This window comes from Saccopteryx leptura, chromosome 1, assembly GCF_036850995.1.
Source record: "Saccopteryx leptura isolate mSacLep1 chromosome 1, mSacLep1_pri_phased_curated, whole genome shotgun sequence".
Lineage (NCBI taxonomy): Eukaryota > Metazoa > Chordata > Mammalia > Chiroptera > Emballonuridae > Saccopteryx > Saccopteryx leptura.
This window is the reverse complement of record NC_089503.1, coordinates 338,073,068-338,094,450: the sequence shown is the minus strand read 5'-3', so window position 1 is coordinate 338,094,450 and position 21,383 is coordinate 338,073,068. Positions and strand designations below refer to the sequence as shown.

The 21,383-nt window shown below is 37.6% G+C and overlaps 1 protein-coding gene across 2 annotated transcripts in view; it reads left to right on the top strand.

Moving 5' to 3' along the window:
• ZNF292 (zinc finger protein 292) overlaps positions 1 to 9,529 on the top strand; it is a 131,970-nt gene extending 122,441 nt beyond the window's left edge. For both annotated transcript variants that reach the window (XM_066358915.1, XM_066358916.1), the window contains one exon: positions 68 to 9,529. In XM_066358915.1, the coding sequence (XP_066215012.1) occupies positions 68 to 7,201 (7,134 nt within the window). In that variant the 3' untranslated portion in view covers positions 7,202 to 9,529. The remainder of the gene's footprint in view (positions 1 to 67) is intronic.
• Positions 9,530 to 21,383: the final 11,854 nt, after the last annotated feature.

The following is a 21,383-nucleotide window of genomic DNA, read 5'->3' as shown; positions in this document are numbered from 1 at the left end:
TCTCTTTTCATTATGTAGTGTGTTTTTTTTCTTTTTAAGGTAACAATTTCTATTTGCTTTTTCACAGACTGAAGGGGCTGGACTTGCTACCTGTATAGAACTATGCGTAAAAGCTCTTCGCTTGGAGTCTACAGAAAATACTGAAGTGAAAGTATCTATTTGCAAGACCATTTCATGCTTGTTGCCTGATGATCTGGAAGTTAAACGTGCTTGTCAACTGAGTGAATTTCTTATTGAGCCTACAGTAGATGCATATTATGCAGTGGAAATGTTGTATAATCAGCCAGACCAGAAATATGATGAAGAGAATCTTCCAATACCAAATTCTCTACGCTGTGAGCTCTTACTTGTTTTAAAAACTCAGTGGCCCTTTGATCCAGAATTCTGGGACTGGAAAACCTTAAAGCGACAATGTCTTGCATTAATGGGAGAAGAAGCATCTATTGTGTCTTCAATTGATGAACTAAATGACAGTGAAGTTTATGAGAAAGTAGTAGACTACCAAGAAGAGAGTAAAGAAACTTCTTTGAATGGACTTTCTGGTGGAGATGGTGCTAATTCTGGCCTTTGTGATGAAAAGCAGAAGAAGAAAGAAATAAAACAATTAAGAGAGAGGGGATTTATATCTGCTAGGTTTCGGAATTGGCAAGCCTACATGCAGTATTGTGTGCTATGTGACAAAGAATTTCTTGGTCATAGAATAGTACGACATGCTCAAAAACATTACAAAGATGGAATTTACAGTTGTCCCATATGTGCAAAGAACTTTAATTCTAAAGAAACTTTTGTCCCTCATGTCACATTGCATGTTAAACAGTCTAGTAAAGAGAGATTAGCAGCTATGAAACCACTAAGAAGATTGGGAAGGCCTCCTAAGATCACAACTGCCAGTGAGAATCAGAAGACTAATGCTGTGGCCAAGCAGGAACAGCGGCCTATAAAAAAGAATAGTCTCTATTCAACAGACTTTATAGTATTTAATGACAATGATGGTTCAGATGATGAAAATGATGACAAAGATAAATCTTATGAACCAGAAGTGATCCCAGTCCAGAAACCAGTACCTGTCAACGAATTTAATTGCCCTGTAAGTTTTTGTAAAAAGGGCTTTAAGTACTTTAAAAATCTAATTGCTCATGTAAAGGGGCATAAGGATAATGAAGATGCCAAGCGCTTTCTTGAAATGCAAAGCAAAAAAGTTATTTGCCAGTACTGTAGGCGGCATTTTGTAAGTGTTACTCATCTCAATGATCACTTACAGATGCACTGTGGCAGTAAACCATATATCTGTATACAGATGAAATGTAAAGCTGGTTTTAATAGTTACGCAGAGCTCTTAACCCACCGAAAGGAACATCAAGTCTTTAGGGCAAAGTGTATGTTTCCTAAATGTGGCAGAATTTTTTCAGAAGCTTATTTACTATATGATCATGAAGCACAGCATTATAATACCTATACCTGTAGGTTTACAGGTTGTGGTAAAGTGTACCGTTCTCAGAGTGAGCTAGAAAAGCATCTGGATGATCACAGTACTCCGGAAAAAGTGCTGCCTCCGGAAAACCAACTTAATTCATCTGGAGCTTCTGTTCAGCCTTCTGAAGTGAATCAGAACTCAGAAGGGAACACTGAGAAAGAGAGGTCTATGCTTTCAGAAAATAACATTAAAAATACCTCATCAGCAGATAGAGATGATGCTTGGGATAAAAGCAAGGCAGAATTAGCTATGGCCAAACAAGACCAGACTTCTGCTTCCGAGCTCAGGCAAGTTGATGCACCACCATCAAATGATTTGGACAATCCTACTACTCCTCTGCTACAGGCCAGTGAGGTAGCTGTGTCCATTAAGGTGTCCCTCAATCAGGGGGTTGAGGATAACTTTGGAAAGCAAGAAAACTCAACTGTGGAAGACACTGGTGAATCACTGGTCCCAGACTTACATACAGTAGTTGAAGATACTTGTAATGATCTGTGTCATCCTGGTTTCCAGGAGGGAAAAGAACAGGATTGCTTTAATGAAGCCCAGATTACTGAAAATTCCTTAGTAAATTCAGAAACCCTCAAAATAGGTGACCTTACCCCGCAAAACATAGAAAGGCAAGTGAACAGCTTGATGACTTTTTCTGTGCAAAATCAGGCAGGATTTCAAAACAGTTTACCAACATCCAAGTTTGAATGTGGAGGTAATGTGAAAACATCATCCAGTCTTTATAATTTACCCCTTAAGACATTAGAAAGTATTGCATTTGTTCCACCACAGCCCAACCTAAGCAGTTCTTTAGGAATTCCATCAGTGCCCCCAAAAGCGCCAGTTCAGAAGTTTAGTTGCCAGGTTGAGGGATGTACTCGAACCTACAATTCTTCACAAAGTATTGGGAAACACATGAAGACGGCACACCCTGACCAGTATGCTGCATTTAAAATGCAATGTAAAAGTAAAAAAGGTCAGAAATCTAACAATTTAAATACACCAAATAATGGAAAGTTTGTTTATTTTTTGCCATCACAGGTGAACACCTCTAACAATGCATTTTTTACACCACAGACCAAAGCCAATGGGACTTCTACTTGTTCAAATCAGTTGCAGCACATCTCATCTTCCATTTTTCCAGCTCATTTAGCTAGTATGTCAGCTCCACTGTTACCCTCGGTGGAAAGTGTCATAAATTCAAATATATCTTCTCAGGATAAAAATGAACAAGGTGGTAGTATGTTATGTTCCCAGATGGAAAATTTGTCTAGTACTACCTTGCCAGCACAAATGGAAGATCTAACCAAAACAGTTTTGCCTTTGAATATTGACAGTGGCTCAGATCCTTTCCTTCCTTTACCTGCAGAAAGTAGTTCAATGTCTCTCTTCCCTTCACCAGCAGATAGTGGAACTAATTCTGTTTTTTCCCAACTGGAAAATAATGCAAATCATTTTTCCTCACAGATTGAAGGAAACACTAATTCCACCTTTCTAAAAGGAGGTAATGGTGAAAATGCAGTTTTTCCCTCACAAGTGAATCTAGCAAATGACTTTAGTAACACCACTGCCCAACAGTCTGCTGCTGAAAAAGTTAAAAAAGACCGTGGGCGGGGCCCAAATGGGAAGGAAAGAAAATCCAAGCACAACAAAAGGGCTAAGTGGCCTGCAATTATCAGAGATGGGAAATTTATCTGTAGCAGATGTTATAGAGCTTTCACCAATCCCAGATCTCTGGGTGGACACTTGTCTAAGCGATCTTTTTGTAAACCACTGGATGGAGCAGAAATTGCTCAAGAACTTCTGCAGAGTAATGGACAGCCTTCGCTTCTTGCCAGCATGATTCTCTCCACAAATGCAGTCAATTTGCAGCAGCCACAACAATCTACCTTCAATCCAGAAACATGTTTTAAAGATCCATCATTCCTGCAACTTCTTGCTGCTGAAAATCGCTCATCAACATTTTTACCAAATACATTTCCTAGGACTGGTGTGACTAACTTTAATACAAGTGTTAGTCAAGAAGGAAGTGAAATCATTAAACAGGCTTTGGAAACTGCTGGCATTCCCAGTACATTTGAGGGTGCTGAAATGCTTTCTCATGTTCCAACAGGGTGTGTCTCAGATGCAGCACAAGTAAATGCAACAGTGATACCAAATCCAACAGTGCCACCATCCATGTTACAGACTGTATGCCCCCCAAACTCCCTCCTGACAAACCAGAATAGAACACCAAACTCCAAAACTCCCTCCATTGAGGACTGTAGCAGTTTGTCTGTTTTTCCAACAAATGACTTACTACTGAAGACTGTTGAAAATGGTTTGTGCTCTAGTACATTCCCTAATTCTAGTGGGCCATCACAAAATTTTACCAGTAACAGTTCACGAGTTTCAGTCATAAGTGGTCCTCAGAATACAAGGTCCAGTCATTTAAATAAAAAGGGAAACAGTGCTTCTAAGAGAAGAAAGAAAGTTACTCCTCCACTAATTGCACCCAATGCTTCCCAAAACTTGGTAACAAGTAACTTAACAGCAGTAGGACTTATAGCAAAGAGTATTGAGATACCAACTACTAACCTTCATTCAAATGTAATTCCAAATTGTGAACCTCAGGGTTTGGTGGAAAATCTAACACAGAAATTAAACAGTGTTGACAATCAGCTATTTATGACTGATATAAAAGAAAACTTTAAAACCAATCTTGAGTCTCATACAGTGTTAGCTCCTTTACCATTAAAAACTGAAAATGGTGATTCCCAAATGATGGCTTTGAATTCATGCACAACTTCAATAAATTCTGATTTGCAGATTTCTGAAGACAATGTTATACAAAACTTTGAAAAGACTCTTGAAATTATTAAAAGTGCTATGAATTCTCAAATACGTGAGGTAAAAAGTGGACCTCAGGGTATTGGTGAAACATCACAAAATGCTCAAATAAATTATAACATTCAGCTTCCTTCATTAAACACTGTACAAAATAACAAATTACCTGATTCTTCTCAGTTTTCCTCCTTCGTAGGTGTCATGCCAACAAAAAGTAACATTCCTCAGTCTGAATTATTACATAAGGAGGATCAAATACAGGAAATTTTAGAAGGCTTACAGAAATTAAAATTAGAAAATGACATATCCACTACAACATCCCAATGTGTACTAATAAATACATCAGTGGCACTGACTCCCACTCCTATTAAATCAATTCCAAATGTTACAGCTGTTCAGCCAGTTTCTGAAATGCTAAATAATATTCAGTTTAGTGACAAAGTTAATAAGCCCTTCGTGTGTCAAAACCAAGGCTGTAATTACAGTGCTATGACAAAGGATGCACTATTTAAGCACTATGGTAAAATTCATCAGTACACTCCAGAGATGATTCTTGAAATTAAGAAGAATCAGTTGAAATTTGCTCCATTTAAATGTGTGGTACCTACATGTACAAAAACATTTACAAGAAATTCTAATCTCCGGGCACACTGTCAGTTGGTACATCATTTTACAACAGAAGAAATGGTAAAGTTAAAAATAAAAAGGCCTTATGGAAGAAAGTCTCAGAGTGAAAATTTGTCAGCCCCACGAGTAACACAAGTAAAGAGACAGCTAGCTACGACAGAGGAAAAGGAATTCCTGTCTTCTGTGGAATTGGGAGCAATGAAGGAAAATGCCTTCAGTAATATAGCAGTGATTCCAGAAAAACAACTTATAGAAAAAAAAAGTCCTGAAAAAACAGAAAGCTCTTCACAAGTGATTACAGTTATTTCAGAACAATGTGATACAAATTCACTCTCACACATACAAACCAAAGGACGGAAAATCAGGAGACATAAAAAAGAAAAGGAGGAGAAAAAACGCAAGAAGCCAGTTTCCCAATCCCTTGAGTTTCCAACAAGATATAGTCCCTACAGACCTTATCGATGTGTTCATCAGGGTTGCTTTGCTGCCTTTACAATACAGCAAAACTTAATTCTGCATTACCAGGCTATACACAAATCAGATCTTCCTGCATTTTCTGCAGAGGTTGAAGAAGAAAGCGAAGCTGGTAAAGAAAGTGAAGAAATTGAAACTAAACAAACTGTGAAAGAATTTCGATGTCAGGTGAGTGATTGTTCTCGCATTTTCCAAGCAATTACTGGCCTAATACAACACTATATGAAACTTCATGAAATGACTCCTGAGGAAATTGAAAGTATGACTGCTTCTGTGGATGTTGGGAAATTTCCATGTGACCAGTTGGAGTGTAAATCTTCATTTACCACATATTTGAACTATGTTGTTCATCTTGAGGCAGACCATGGAATTGGGATAAGGGGAAGTAAAACTGAAGAAGATGGTATATACAAGTGTGACTGTGAAGGCTGTGACCGAATATATGCAACTCGGTCTAATCTCCTTCGACACATTTTTAATAAACATAATGACAAACATAAAGCTCATTTGATTCGTCCAAGAAGATTAACACCTGGTCAGGAAAATATGTCAAGCAAAGCAAACCAAGAAAAGACAAAATCTAAATATCGGGGGACAAAACACAGATCTGGAAAGGAAGGAACCAAAATGCCTAAGACCAAACGAAAGAAAAAAAATAACTTAGAAAACAAGAATGCAAAGATTGTACAGATTGAAGAAAATAAGCCTTATTCTCTGAAACGTGGAAAGCATGTATATTCTATAAAGGCTAGGAATGATGCTTTATCTGAATGTACAAGCAAATTTGTAACCCAGTATCCATGTATGATAAAAGGGTGTACATCAGTTGTTACAAGTGAAAGCAATATAATTAGACATTATAAATGCCATAAATTATCTAAGGCATTTACATCACAACACCGCAATCTTCTTATTGTTTTCAAACAGTGTTGTAGCTCACAATTAAAGGAAACTTCTCAGCAAGAAGTTGATAAGAATGATGGGAAAGAATCTGACACATGTGTACCAGAGAGCAATGATAACTCAAGAACAACTACAGTTCCTCAGAAGGAAGTTAGTGAAAAAAATGTAAAAGATGAAATGGATGAGCTAGCAGAACTATTTATTACAAAATTAATAAATGAAGACAATACAAGTGTGGAGACCCAAGTTAATACCTCTTCAGATGTAAGTAATGATTTTCAAGAAAATAACCCCTGCCAGTCAGAAAAACAAAAAGCAAGTAATTTGAAGAGAGCTAATAAAGAAAAAAATGTCTCCCAAAATAAAAAGAGGAAAGTTGAAAAAACTGAACCAGCACCAGCAGTTGAGTTAAATAATTCTCATAAAGAAGAAGAAACTGCTGTTGCAATACAAACCACTGAGGAACATCCTGCGTCTTTTGACTGGAGCTCATTTAAACCAATGGGATTTGAAGTGTCATTTCTGAAGTTTCTTGAGGAGTCTGCAGTGAAGCAGAAAAAAAATACTGACAAAGACCATCCAAATAGTGGAAATAAAAGAGGGTCCCATTCAAATTCAAGAAAAAATATTGACAAGACTGTGAATAGTGGAAATCATACATGTTCTTATAAAGAGAGTGAAACCTTTGTACAGTTTGCCAATCCATCACAGCTTCAGTGCAGTAATAATGTAAAAATTGTTTTAGACAAGACTCTAAAAGATTGCACTGAGCTTGTCTTAAAGCAACTTCAGGAAATGAAACCTACCGTCAGTCTGAAAAAACTTGAAGTACATTCAAATGATCCAGATATGTCTGTTATGAAAGAAGTCAGTATGGGTAAAGCCACAGGAAGAGGGCAGTACTGATAACTAATGTACTACAAACACATTATTTACAATTTTATTTTAAATAGAAAGCCATCAAGCATGCTAGAATTGTGAAACTTTTTTCATTATATTTTGTTGACATGAATTAACCTGGCCAAAAAAAGGAAGAAAAAAAAACATGACATTTGTCATGTAAAACATTTTTTTTATCCCTATGGGACTTGAAGAACAGAATCAAAACTTCAGTTATTGTAAATAATGAACTAAACCTCATATTTCTATGAACCAGTTGCCCTTTTCATGAACTAAAATGAATTATCTGTGATTGATATGTTTTACCAGGTCACTGCTCATGTATAACAGTACTCTTTGTTTGTAGATATTTTTTTGTATATATTTATTATTGTAAATCATTTACTGCCATCAGCAGTATGTAAGTCTAAACTATTAAATGACACATTTATATTTGGAATTTTAATTTTTAACTAATCAAGTTTTTAAAACTTCTTTTATTGTTTTAAATTAAGAATTTTTTGTACTAAACTAGAAACTCTGCCATAGTTCATTGATTTTTACATAAAGCATTTATTTACAAAATCTCAAAATTTTCACAAAGTAGGCACTTTCTATCAACACCTTGCTCTGCTTTGTAAATTTACCATCCAGGATTTGAGGTGGTATTCATGTGAAATTAAAGCAGATTCTTTAGTAGTTTCCTATAGTTACAGTTTTTTCCCATGAGTCCATAAAATATAATGGAAATGTGAATAAAGAATTTTCATAAAAGATTTTAAACATTTGGTATTAAAAAATCCTTTGTGAATGTGATAGAAATTAGTAGTGTGAAGCAGTGTAAATATTTGAGGTGGTGATTTGTGAAGTAGCCCAGTATTGCCTTAAATAAAATCACATTTCATTTCTTGTTTTATACATGTGATCTTATAAAGGTTTTTTTTTTTTCATTTTCTGAGATTTATAGATTGGTGTATAGCTTTAAACAATATAAACTTTTGTGGAAAAAATTTTTAAACATTTTTATAAATCTTAAAATTGGTATCATCAAAGTGAACCCATCTTGTATTTATAAAATGCAAGAGTCCTTAACATTTATAAATTACATAGATGAAACACTTTCTATAAGGAAGTTGGATGTTTTTATTTTACTGTTTATAGATGTTAGATTGTACAGATTTGTCTGTATTTTCCCACCATATTTAATGATACTTTTTCATTAGATTGGTCTTCCAGAGCAGTATTAGTTGTTAATAATGGATGATTTTGGTTATTCAGTATATAGTTAGCTACTATAGGTTAGCTCTATTCACTATATTTATACTGTGGATTCACAGTCAGTGAAAGACGTTATTTCAGGAGAGTTTTTGACCACCATTTGAAGTCCAACAAAAATCAGTGCTGGAAACAAAAGAAAGCATCCTTTCAATTTGACTTTTGTTTCTGTTTGGCATAAGTAGTATCATTGATTTTTGACTTTGTTATAAACTATTTGTATTTACATTATTATTAGGCTGAGAGATTGATGAAATTGTGCTGATATGAAAATATGTATATTCCCTGTGTAACATCAGTTTTACAGGAAATATGAAGCACTTAACATTAACTGAAATTGCTGGTACTCTGAATAAATAAGCAAATATTATAGTTTTATTTTTAGGGCCTAGTAGGTTACATTGAATAGTTAGTTTCACCTTCTTAAGGTTTATTACCAATATGCATAAAACTTGACACATTAAAATCCCTACCCTTTGGTAAGTCCACTGTTATTTATTAAAATAAAAGTTCTTATGGGTGGTTAATACATGTTTTTTTTCCCTAAATTAACAATAACTTAACTTTGAGTAATTTTAATATTGAAATTTTGTTAACTTATGTTTTTGTACAGTTTTCTTCAAAGTTGATCTATCTCTTAAAGGTAGGCATTTGGCAAAACTGCCCTGTATAGTGCAGCAGCAAGTAAATTTATTTCTGATGAACTTGGTGATGAGCCACTGTTAAGGTAAAATGCCAACATATTGGGGCTTTTTCTTTGCTCATTAACTTAAAAAAATTGACCACTAGACATTTTTGTTATTGTTCTGTATGTTAGGGGAAAGAGTTTGCCAACATTGAGTTACATTTTTTTATATTCCAGGTTTTTATACTAAAAGTGATTATGAAAGAGGGGGCTTTTTAGCATGGAACAGAAAAAATAAATTATGGTATAAAATGATGAATTTATAGAATAGCATGTTGGTAAAATTTGGTATGGAATGTAATGCCTAAGTATTAAAAGAAAATCATAAAGCATATATTTTTCATGGTATACTTCTCAGTCATTTGTCTTGAGATTTATTTTTCCTATAGCCTAAGTTTGCCTTAGATTTGTTTCATCATTAAAAAATTGGGTTGTTTTTTTTCTAAATCCAAAGAATTTGAATCTTATACATCAGAACATTGTATTTATTCAAAATATGTCACTGTTTTAAGTGAAATATAACAGTTTGGGAGATTTTCAGCAATGTTAAATACAGCATAAATTATTTTAAAAGCTAAACAGAATTTTAAGGCAAATTTTGATGGTTAGCAAATACACTTGCTGTAACTATGAAGATAAGTGTACATAAATAATACAGCTAGACACATCAAAGCAGGAACTCTCTTATTTGAGGGGAGAAAGATTGGCAGTTATGAGAGTCTTGTAGAAAAGATGAGTCTGGAAAGCTGAATGAGTAGACAGGGTGGTCAGAGGAGAAAAGGGAATGGTAGGCATGGGAGGATAGTGCATTTGCAGTAGTTCAGGTGGTCCGTGTGTAAAGGGAGTGGGAGAAGCTGAAGCTGAAGAGGTATGTGGGACGTATTATGTGTCCTTTTTTAAAAGTAGTTAATTAGTGCATTTAAGTTGAACAGTTTGATCAGGTGCCAATTTTATTTTATCTTTGAATTTATTATGGTGACATTGGTGAATAAATTTTATAGGTTCCAGGTGTACAGTTTTATAATACATAATCTGAATATTTTGTGTTAACCACTCCAAGTAAATTCTCCCTCCATCACCATTTATTCCTCTATACCCTGCTCCACTTCCCCTTAGCAGTCACCACAGTTACTTGTTTCCATGACTTTTTTCTCTTTTTTAGTTCTTTTGCTCAATCCCTTTACCTCTTCACCCAGCTCTCTGCCAATAGCTCTCAGCCTGCTCTCTATGTATGAGTCCATCTCTGTTTTGCTTGTTAGTTTGTTTTCATTAGATTCCACATTTGAGTGAAATACGGTATTTGAGTGGCTTATTTCACTTAGCATAATGCTCTCCAAGTCCATCCATGCTGTCACAAAGGGTAATTTTTTCTTTTTTATGGCCAAGTAGTAGTCCGTTGTGTAAATGTACCACAGCTTTTTTTTATCCACTCATCTACTGATGGGCACTTGGGCTGCTTCCAAATCTTGGCTATTTTAAGTAATGCTGCAGTGAACATAGGGGTGCATATAGTCTTTCAAATTAGTGTTTTCATCTTCATATATATACCTAGAAGTAGAATTGCTGAGTCATAAGGCAGTTCGGTTTTGTTTGTTTTTTAAGTGAGAGTAGGGGTGATACTGAGACAGACTCCCACATGTGTCCCCACTGGGATCCACTCAGCAACCCCTGGCTGGGGCCACTTTCAACCAAACTATTTTTAGCACCTGAGGCAGAGGCTCCATTGAGCTGTCCTTAGCACCTGGAGTCTTTTTTATTCGAATCAATCAAGCGATGGCTGTAGGAGAGGGAGTGGGGAGAAGTAAATAGTCCCCTCTCCTGTGTGCTCTACCTGGGAATTGAATCCTGGACATCCACATGCTGGGTCAACACTAATGCTGAGTAAATTGGCCAGGGCCTCTCTTAAATTTTTTGAGGTAACCATACTGCTTTCTACAGTGGCTGCACCTGTCTGCATTCCCACCGACGTGAGGGTTCCCTTTTTTGCCATATCATCACCAACACTTGTTCATTGATTTATTGATGATAGTAGCCATTCTCACAGATGTGAGGATATCATCATGGTTTTAATTTTCATTTCTCTAATGATTACTGAGGTTGAGCATCTTCATATGTCTTATAGCCATCTGTCCTCTTTGGAAAAGTGTCTATTTGGGTCCTCTGCATATTTTTTAATTGGATTGTTTGGTTTTTTCTTGGGGGGGGGGGTGTTTGTTTTCTTGTTTTTGTTTTTTTTGTGTGTTTTGTAAGTTCTCTATAAATTTTTAATATTAACAGCTTATTATATGTGTCATTAATGAACATGTTCTTGCATTCTGTGAGTTTTCTTTTTATTGGTGGTTCCTTTACTGTGCAAAACTTCTTAAGTTTTCTGTAGTCTTGTTTTTCTTTGTGTCCCTTGGCCAAGGGCATGTATCAGAAAAAAATAATGCTAAAAGAAATGTCTGAGGTTTTACTGTTTGTTTTCTTATAGGGTTTTTATGGTTTCGAGTCTAACATTTAAATCTTTAACTTGTTTCGAGTTTATTCTTGTGTATAGTGTAAGGCAGTGGTTTTCAACCACCAGTCTGCATACCCGTGCTGGTTTGCCAGAAATTTCGTGCAGGTCTGCAAAAGAGTTAACTACCCTAATATTGTATGAAGAATATAGACCCAGGAATTATAAATTCTATAATCCTCATGCAGACCAGTGGTTGAAACACTGGTATAAGGTAGTCTAGTTTTTTCTTTGTTTATTGACACATAACTGTCCAATTTTCTTAACACCATTTATTGAATAAGACTATCTTTGCTGCATCATATGTTCTTACATCCTTTGTCAAATATTGACTGTGAAGGCATGGGTTTATTTCAGGGCTCTATTCTGTTCCCTTGATCTATAGCAGTGGTCTCCAACCTTTTTTGGGCCACAGACCAGTTTAATGTCAAAAAATATTTTCACGGACTGGCCTTAGGGTGGGACGGATAAATGTATCACATGACCAAGACAAGCGTTAAGAGCGAGTCTTAGACGGATGTAACAGGGAATCTGGGGGTTTTTTGTTTGTTTGTTTTTTTGGTATTTTTCTGAAGCTGGAAACGGGGAGAGACAGACAGACTCCCGCATGCGCCCGACCGGGATCCACCCAGCACGCCCACCAGGGGGCAATGCTCTGCCCCTCCGGGGCGTTGCTCTGTTGCGACCAGAGCCACTCTAGCACCTGGGGCAGAGACCAAGGAGCCATCCCCAGTGCCCGGGCCATCTTTGCTCCAATGGAGCCTCACTGCGGGAGGGGAAGAGAGAGACAGAGAGGAAGGAGAGGGGTGGGGTGGAGAAGCAGATGGGCACTTCTCCTGTGTGCCCTGGCCAGGAATCGAACCCGGGACTTCTGCACACCAGGCCGACGCTCTACCACTGAGCCAACCGGCCAGGGCCGGAATCTGGTCATTTTTTAAAAATAAAACATCATTCAGACTTAAATATAAATAAAATGGAAATAATGTAAGTTATTTATTCTTTCTCTGCAGACCGGTACCAAATGGCCCATGGACCAGTACCGGTCCACAGCCCGGGGGTTGGGGACCACTGATCTATAGTATATGTGTTTTTATGCCAGTATCAGGCTATTTTGATTACAGTGACCTTGTAGTGTAGTTAGATATCAAGTAGCATGATTTCTCCGTTATTCTTTTCCCTCAAGATTGCTTTCGCTATTTGGATTCTTCCATGGTTCTGTATAAATTTTTGGAATATTCTAGTTCTGTAAAATTATACCATTGGTATCTTTTTTATATATGTATTTAGTGAGAGAAGGGGAGGTAGAGACAGACTCCCACATGTGCCCCCACCAGGATCCATTCTGAAAGCCCACTAGGGGGCAGTGTTCTCCCCATCTGGGGCCCTTGCTCCATTGTTAATCCTCCCACTTGCTCACACTTCTTCAGCTCATTCCTGTAATAAGCTGCTTCAGCTTACAGACTAGGTCCCACTGTTATACACACTCCTTTGCAAATATCCTGAGTCTGAGACCATGTCACACTCTGTTAAAATCTAGAAAAATCTCAAAACTTTTTGTCTACTCTTGAGCAGTTGAATGGGAGAAACTACACCATGCAGGTTTATCTAAAAACTGCCTGACAGTTTTTTGTGGTTTTGTTATAACTAATTTCCACAACTTAAATGATGTTTATGCTCTTTCAGTCTATATTCTCCACTCCTTTCATCTCTCTTTTAATCACACTTTGCTGTGGAAATACAAAAATTTGACTATAAAATTTTCATCTTCAAATTTATAAACCCATCTATATCTGCACTGTCTTGTACTTACTAAAAAAGCAACCCCTCCTCAAACAGTCTGGATTCCATGTCCTCTCAGCCTTCTTTTACTAGATCCTTTCTAACAGTTCATAAATATTCCTTACTAGCTACTATTCTTGAAAGAAGGGACTGCTTTCTATTTGGTTCCCATCATAGCTAATCTAAGTTGCCTACTCAGACACCGCATTTATTCGCTTCTGATTTACTACCACTTGTGTATCCCTACAACTCCTGCAGTTGCTCTCATTATCCCCAATCTCTTCCATGTTGCCGTATCTGTTGGGTTTTCTGCCCTCATTTACTGCCTGAGGAGCATTCAGTAAGGTTAATGACTTTCTCTTTGAAATATTCTCCTAGATTTCTCAACATTTTCTTTTGGCTTTCTCCTTACCCTTACTGGTTGCTCCTTCACTTGACTCCAACCCTGTTCCTCTCCCAATACCTAACTGTGGCTCATTGTGTATGTCTTTGAACTCTCTTTGGATGATTTAGTCTATTCCATGGAGGAATAGACTTACCAAATACTTGTTACCCACATTGATACCTCTGAGACCAGATTTTTCATAGGTTAGGCCTATACTCAACTGTCTATCCCATAGTTAAGCATATCACATCCAAATCATTATTTCATTCCCACCCCACCCTCAACCTGTTTCTAAGTAGTCTACCTGGATAAGTAAAGTCACTACCTAAATTTCTCAGGCTGGGTTCTTTAATGTTGTCATAGTAATCCTTGCACTTTCCCTGTGTTTGTTCACAATTATAGTTATGTCTACATCCTGAGTTAAAGGAGCCCTTTCACTTCTCTTCATGTCTCACCCAAATCACCATTATTTCTTGCCTAGTAACTATAACGTTTTCCTGAAGGGCTTTATTCCAGAATATTCCCCATCAGGCAGCTAGGTTAATTTCTTTTTAAGTAATATTATTGGGTGAGGAGGCAGGCTTGAGGAACTCACTTGTTAAATTTGCACTGCCCTTTGAATAAAATATGGTTTGTTTATTTTTTAAACTGTGATTCCTGCCTCTCTAAGCACAGTGTTACTCTCTTTTGTCCATTATGTTCTAACTGCATTGGTTTATTTTGACTTCCTCAAACCAGCCCATCTCTTTCACTTCTCAAGGACCTACTGTTATATTTTCTTACTCATTCCTCAGGTCTTAGGACTCTAGCACCATGAGTGGTTACTCCCATTACAACACTAAATTGACTTGATAACAATCACAAGTTATAATTGCCTTTTATTCTGCTTTATTTTCTTTACCCCCCAACCACCGCCATTATTTGCCAGGTGCCTAATCCAGTACTTTGAATATAATAGGTACTTAATAGTAGTAAAAATTATTGAATGCTTAAATGGGAGCTGAAGTGAACATGATTCTGATTCACGGAACTCAAGAGTCTACATAGGCGTTATAAGGTTATTATAAGAATAGATAATAGGGTGAGAATATGATGCCATGGAATCTGTGGTGAGGGAGAGCAGTTAATGACTTTCCTAAAGAAGGAGAGGTTGAGGAAGGAAGGCAGAGGAAACTGTAGTACAAGATAAGTTTTGATAAGAATAACTTTTGGGAAAATGGCTGACAGCTGGTAAATAGTTTAAAACCAGGAAAGGTAAGGACCAGGTCACACAGTATGTTATACCTAATTGTACTGGACTTCACCCTAAGTGTGGGTTAACATTTGAATTGTAAGCAAAAGAATGAGATTCTTAACATTTTCACTTTAGAAGTTTACAGTAGTGAGGGTACATTCCAGTGTGGAATTCAAACACAATTTGGAAGGTTGTCCAAGTCATCCAGGGAAGAGTGGATACTGTCTTGGTATAGAGTGATAATGGCTGAGGGAGAAAAGTGGACAGACTTGAGAGATCTAGACTATTTGGCTAAACTTGATCATTGTGGATTTATAGGAAAAAAGGAAGGGGGAAATCCAGAACATTTCCAAGTTTTTGGTTTAAATAAATGTTGGAGAAATATGACTTATTTGGGTTGCTGAGGCTGAGAGAGGAGCAGCAGTATTGTGAATGGGTGGTTATTGAGGGAAAGAGTATATAGAAAAGAGTAGCTCAGTATTTAAAAGATGAAATAGGAAAAATTTATGAGACTAGCAGAATGGAAGTATTTTTAAAAAGGAATGTTTAATTCTGCCACATTATTCTGAGGTAAGATAAGAATTATAGAGCATCACTTGGATTTAGTGGTAAGAAGTGATTAGTGACCTTTGCAATTACTGAGTGAATGGAAGTCGGTTTTAGGAATGTAAACAACACATGTAAATGCCTATTTTTTAAATATTTGGTCGTGAAGGAGAGTAGCGATTATGGAGGGTGTCATATCCAGTTTTTCAAATTATAGACAAATAGGACATATTTGAATGCCAATGAGAAGGATTTGGTAGAGAAAAGGTTAAGATGAGAGTCAGCAAATATAGCATACTTAAGTTTCTTGCTTGGTTAATTGTGAATAGCAATGCTGTATACTGAGATAATACAGGAAATACGGTTGGAGGAAAGGTTAATGTTGAGTTTGAGGTACTTGTAGGTCATCAAGGCATAGAGGTATAGTGATCAGTTTATTATAGGAGTCTGAAACTGCAGTTCTGGAATTTAAACCCCTTGAGCACAAGCATTCTGGCTTTTTCTTCTGTCTCGTGAGCATTTAGCCCAGAATCTGAGATATTGTAAGTGCTTAGTACATATTGCTGGAATTGAAAGAAGCAGCAAGCAAGCATATAGGAGAAGGTAGATCACAAGGAAAGGACCCTGAAAAGCACCAACACTTGGCAGAAAGAAAAGAAATTAGCAGAGAGGAGTTGGGAAGGAAGGGTTACGTGAGAACCAGGAAAGGAGGTAAGTGTATGAGCATTATGGAACCCAGAAGAGAGAATGATGAAGGGTAGATGGTCATACCAGATGCCACTGGGAGATCAAGTAAGAATAGAGGCTACTAGAATTAACCATTTGTGGCCACCAATCTTTAAAGAAGTTTTAGTGGATGCTAACTAATGGATGTTTATTGTCCAATTGTGTTCAATTGGCGAATGAACTAAAGAAGTGAAGGCAATGAGTTATTTATCTTTCTCTAAAGAAAATGAGAACACTTGAATCCATGTAAACACAGTTAATTTAAAAAATGAAATTGGTTAGTACTTGACCTTATTTGAAGGCTTTTAAGATTAGTCTTGAATATTTGGATTCTGGAAAGGTGCCCATTAAAGAGCTCAAAGTTGAAATAGAAAAGTGTATAGAACCTGGTCCCAAGAATGTAAGTAGGTAGCAGTTTAGCATACAAAATAGAATGGACATCTCTTAGATGAAGTCTGTTAGGTAGAAATGTTGAGCTCCTTGTGATGGAAAAAAAACCATTCCTGCAACAGCAAGCCTTGGAAGAGTAGGAAATCAAAGTGTAAATAGTGACGGCGGGAAATGAATGGAAGAAGGAGCAAAGTAGAAGACATGAATTACTGATCATCATTCCAAGCTTAGCTGAGCTATGAGAGCATAATCTTGCAGCACTGCATGTTATGTAATCTGTCCAGTAGTAGTCTTCAGCTTGAGTGGAGAGGAAAGAGGTTGCATAGTCCAGGTATCGGTAATGCATCAATTAATTGAGAAACAAAGCCAAGAACAAAGGAAGTGGTCAAGGAACTGGAGGTCTTATGCTGTCAAAGGGAGAGTATAGTGGGAACAAGGGCAAGAAACATATGAAAGACGAAGGCAGCCCTGGCCAATAGCTCGCTTGGTTAGAACATCGACCCAACACACAGGTTGCCAGTTTGATCACCCACCCCCAAGGTCAGGGCATATAAAGGAACAGATGTTCCTATCTCTTTCCTGCTTTTCCCCCTCCTCTAAAATCAATAAACATTAAAAAAAAAAAAAAAAAAGCCTGACCAGGCGGTGGCACAGTGGATAGAGTATCAACCTGGGATGCCGAGGACCCAGGTTTGAATCCCTGAGGTTGCTGGCTTGAGTGCAGGATCACTGGCTTGAGCATGGGATCATAACAGGACTCCATGATTGCTGGCTTAAACCCAAAGGTCACTGGCCCAGCTGGAGCCCCCACCCCCAGTCAAGGCACATATGAGAAAACAATGAACAACCAAGGTGCTGCAACTATGAGTAGGTGCTTCTCATCTCTCTTGTCTGTCCATCTCACCAAAAGAAAGAAAACTAAGACATTGAAATTGAAGATTTAAAAGTAATGCAGCTTGCAGTGTCTGGAAATGGCTGTTGAAGTAGATTGCTGCATTAGAATGTAAATGGAGGTGGTTGTAATTGAGAAAGTAAAGAACTTTAGTCTAATTTACTGGACTGTACACAGGAGCATTCTGTAAAAACTGGTTTAAGAAGACCAAGTGAGAGAGTGTCTCCAGGCTATGTGGACCATTGTAAGGAGTTTGGGAAAGCTTCCAAGTATCCACTTGGCCCAGAAGTCTTGGGAGACAGGTTAACCTAAGTAGCATAATGAACAGGATTGTAAGATTTACACAGATAATCAGGGACAGGAATTCGAATAGTAAGAATGTTAGTATAAGTAGTATAGAGCAGTGGTCCCCAACCTTTTTTGGACCATGACCGGTTTAATGTCAGAAAATATTTTCACAGACCGGCCTTTAGGGTGAGACGGATAAATGTATCACGTGACCAAGACAAGCGTCAAGAGTGAGTCTTAGACGGATGTAACAGAGGGAATCTGGTCATTTTTAAAAAATAAAACATCGTTCAGACTTAAATATAAATAAAGTGGAAATAATGTAAGTTATTTATTCTTTCTCTGTGGACCGGTACAGGTCCGTGGCCCCGGGGGTTGGGGACCACTGGTATAAGAGGCTATTTTTAGTAGCAGTACTTATGGGCTGCTACAGTGCTAGACACTGCTAAGAGCTTTCCTTTTCGTTTCCATTTGTTCTTAAACCACCCCGGAGTGTTAGGTGCTCTTATCCTCATTTTAAGATGAAAAAATTTAGTAAGATGAGGAAAGACTGGGTAATACAGCTATTGTGTGACAGCTGAGAGTTGAAAGCAGGGAAGCCAAATTCAGACCTTGTGTGTGCCTGAATTTGGAGAGCGTGGGCAGCCAAATGATGTAACAGATGGTTCAGTGTCTTGAGTTGGAATAATGCTGTAAAAATTCTTCTGGTAGTTGAAGAAAAGTCTCTCCAGGTGATTAGAAAATGATATTAGGAGGTAATTTGTAGATGACTCTTAAATCCACATGTATTTTATATTTTTGTTTACTGTTTAATTAATATTGATTACAAAGGAAAAAAGTTGAAATTCTGGAGCCATGAAAGAGGTAATGAACATAAGTAACACAGAACAAATGGCTCACTACTAAAGATCTTCACTGAAGTTATGTACTCTTAAACCAAAGAAGTTAAGAAAAAAGGAAATGAGAAGCAACTATGGAGAGATTGAGTGGATACTGACCAGCCCTCTATGCACCCTTGTCAGTTGACCAGTGGCTTGAACCCAAAGGTCACTGGCTGGAGCCCAACATTGCTGGCTTGAGCAAGGGGTCAGGGTCACTGGCTCATCTGGAGTCTCCCAGTCAAGGCACATAATGAGAAAGCAATGAATATAATTAAGGTGCCGCAGCTATGAGTTGATGCTTCTCATCTGTCTCCCTGTCTGTCCCAGTCTGTCTCCTCTCTCACACCAAAAACAAACAAACAAACATGAAGGCACTGTATTGGGAGCACTGTAATTGAAACTTGTAGACAGGTTTGTTTGCTGCCATCTTCGCTAGCTACCAGGTTCTTTTGTTACTCCAAATAGCTATGGGCATGGGAAAAGATTATCCACTGTGAAGCTGCACTTAACACAGGCTTTAGAGCAGGGGTCTCAAACTCAACTCAGCATGTGGGCCGCAGAGCAAGATCACAGCCGTTTGGCGGGCCGCACTAGGTCTACAAAAGGCAACTGTTATGCAACACTTTTCTCACTGCAGCTGAAAACAGTCTGCGGGCCGCACAAAATTGTTCGGTGGGCTGCATGCGGCCCGTGGGCCGCGAGTTTGAGACCCCTGCTTTAGAGCTACCACTCCCTGATCCCGTGAAGAGCCCTATGTCCTGGGTTAGTTGAAGAAGAACATGGCATTGCTAATAACAATTGCCCTCCTGTGTCAAGCCCCTCTATAGCAAGGTGTTTTAGAGGTCAGTGGGCATTTGAGGACACAGGTGTATTTGAACTGTTCAGGAGCAGATCAGTCCAGGAAAATCATTTGAAATGAGTCCCTGGAAGTTATAAGGGAAGTGACCCCCCCTTTGCCAAGTCAAAGTAGCCTCTTTTACATGGAGGCTTAAGATGTTAACCAAGACACAAGGATTGAAAGGGGGGTAGAATATGCCAAGAATCAATCTCGTATTTCCAATTCATTTGTAGGCAATACAGTCCAAATGTTCAAACAATGAAGTCATTTTGGTAGTTCTTGTTTGCTACCTCTAACCCTAAAAAAACAACTTAGGTAAAATTACATTTACTTATTTGAAAATTTCAAAACCATCTTTAATGTATTTACTAAATCTCCTTAGGGCTACTTAAAACTGGAGCATTACAAAGTTTTCACTCAAGTGTATATGTCCTCAAATTCTATAATCCCATGATGGCAGTTGTTTTATTAATGCAGTGTAAAACAATTCTCAACCCTGACTCATGAGAACAATAGGGAAATGAGGAACCCCATTTTATAGATGAATGCCAACATGGGAGATTTAATGGCTTGGCACCAGCCAACCTACAAAACAGGTCTCCTGGTCTCTGATTCATAATGCTTTTTCTGCTGTCCTGGTTGTAGGTATTTCTATTTCAAAGCAGAAAGACAAAGGTGGGTAGTGTCAGGATTATATGGGGAAGTTTTCATTGCAAGTACTAGAAGCAGTGTGATATAGTACTTATTTCTGTAAATTAAGGTAAAACTGTAAGTTCTATCACATGGCATGCATTGATGTTTTATACTTTAAAAATGTAGTCTACTTTGTTGTCAGTATAAAATGAGAAGCAATTCACTGCTCACAAAAATTAGGGGATATTTTATAGCTTCATATTCATTTTGAAATATCCTCTAATTTTTGTGAGCAGTATAGTTTATTCGAACAAAGTCTTGATCTCACACCAGCTCCCAGCCAAAGTAGATGAACCAGAAATATGAAAGGCAACAGATAGCTCGCTACTTTGCTATAAGCGAATAGTCTAGATTATTCTACTTGATAGTGGTGTGGGCCTTTCCAACCACAATATGCTTGTGTTTTTAACTGTATTATTGTACTCTTTCTCTTTCCCCATGTATAATATATATGATAATGAGAAAAATCCGACAAAAAATAGATAAATCTATATATCTGACAATGAGAGAAAATCTGAATTTTTATTTTAAAATTATAGACTTGAACCCAGCATTCTGAATGGCCTAGCTGGGTTTTCCCCCTTTTTTCCTTTTCATTGGCTAAGCTATAATATCTATATAGGCAGCTTTTCTCAGTACAACATTGAACTGAAGGGAAGGCATGATCCAGCAGATTCAGCCTGATTCATGGCATTGGGTGCTCAGTGAAGCAGCAGTTAGAAAGTGCTGAGCTCCAAGGTACTGGGAGGGAAGGTTAGGAAGCCCAAGACTGAATTCTGGCGCTCTCTAGTAAAGACACTGTAATATTTAATCATGTGTCAGGCCCTGCTTTAACCTCCTCACATGTCAATTCATTCAATCACAACCACAGAAGGGAAGTAGCTGGCATTGGAGTTTATTACCACAGTTTTTATTCAAGTGCCTGGCTGATCTAAGGAGTCCTTGTGTTCTTACTAATGCTAACAATCATAAGAATACTTCTTGAAGGAAAATGTATATAGTAGTCACAGAACTGTGTGTGTGTTTTGTGTGTGTACACCTTAAGCAGAGAAAGCATGAGTTGTTCTAGATTTCATAACTTTGTCAAGGTCAAAGTGAGA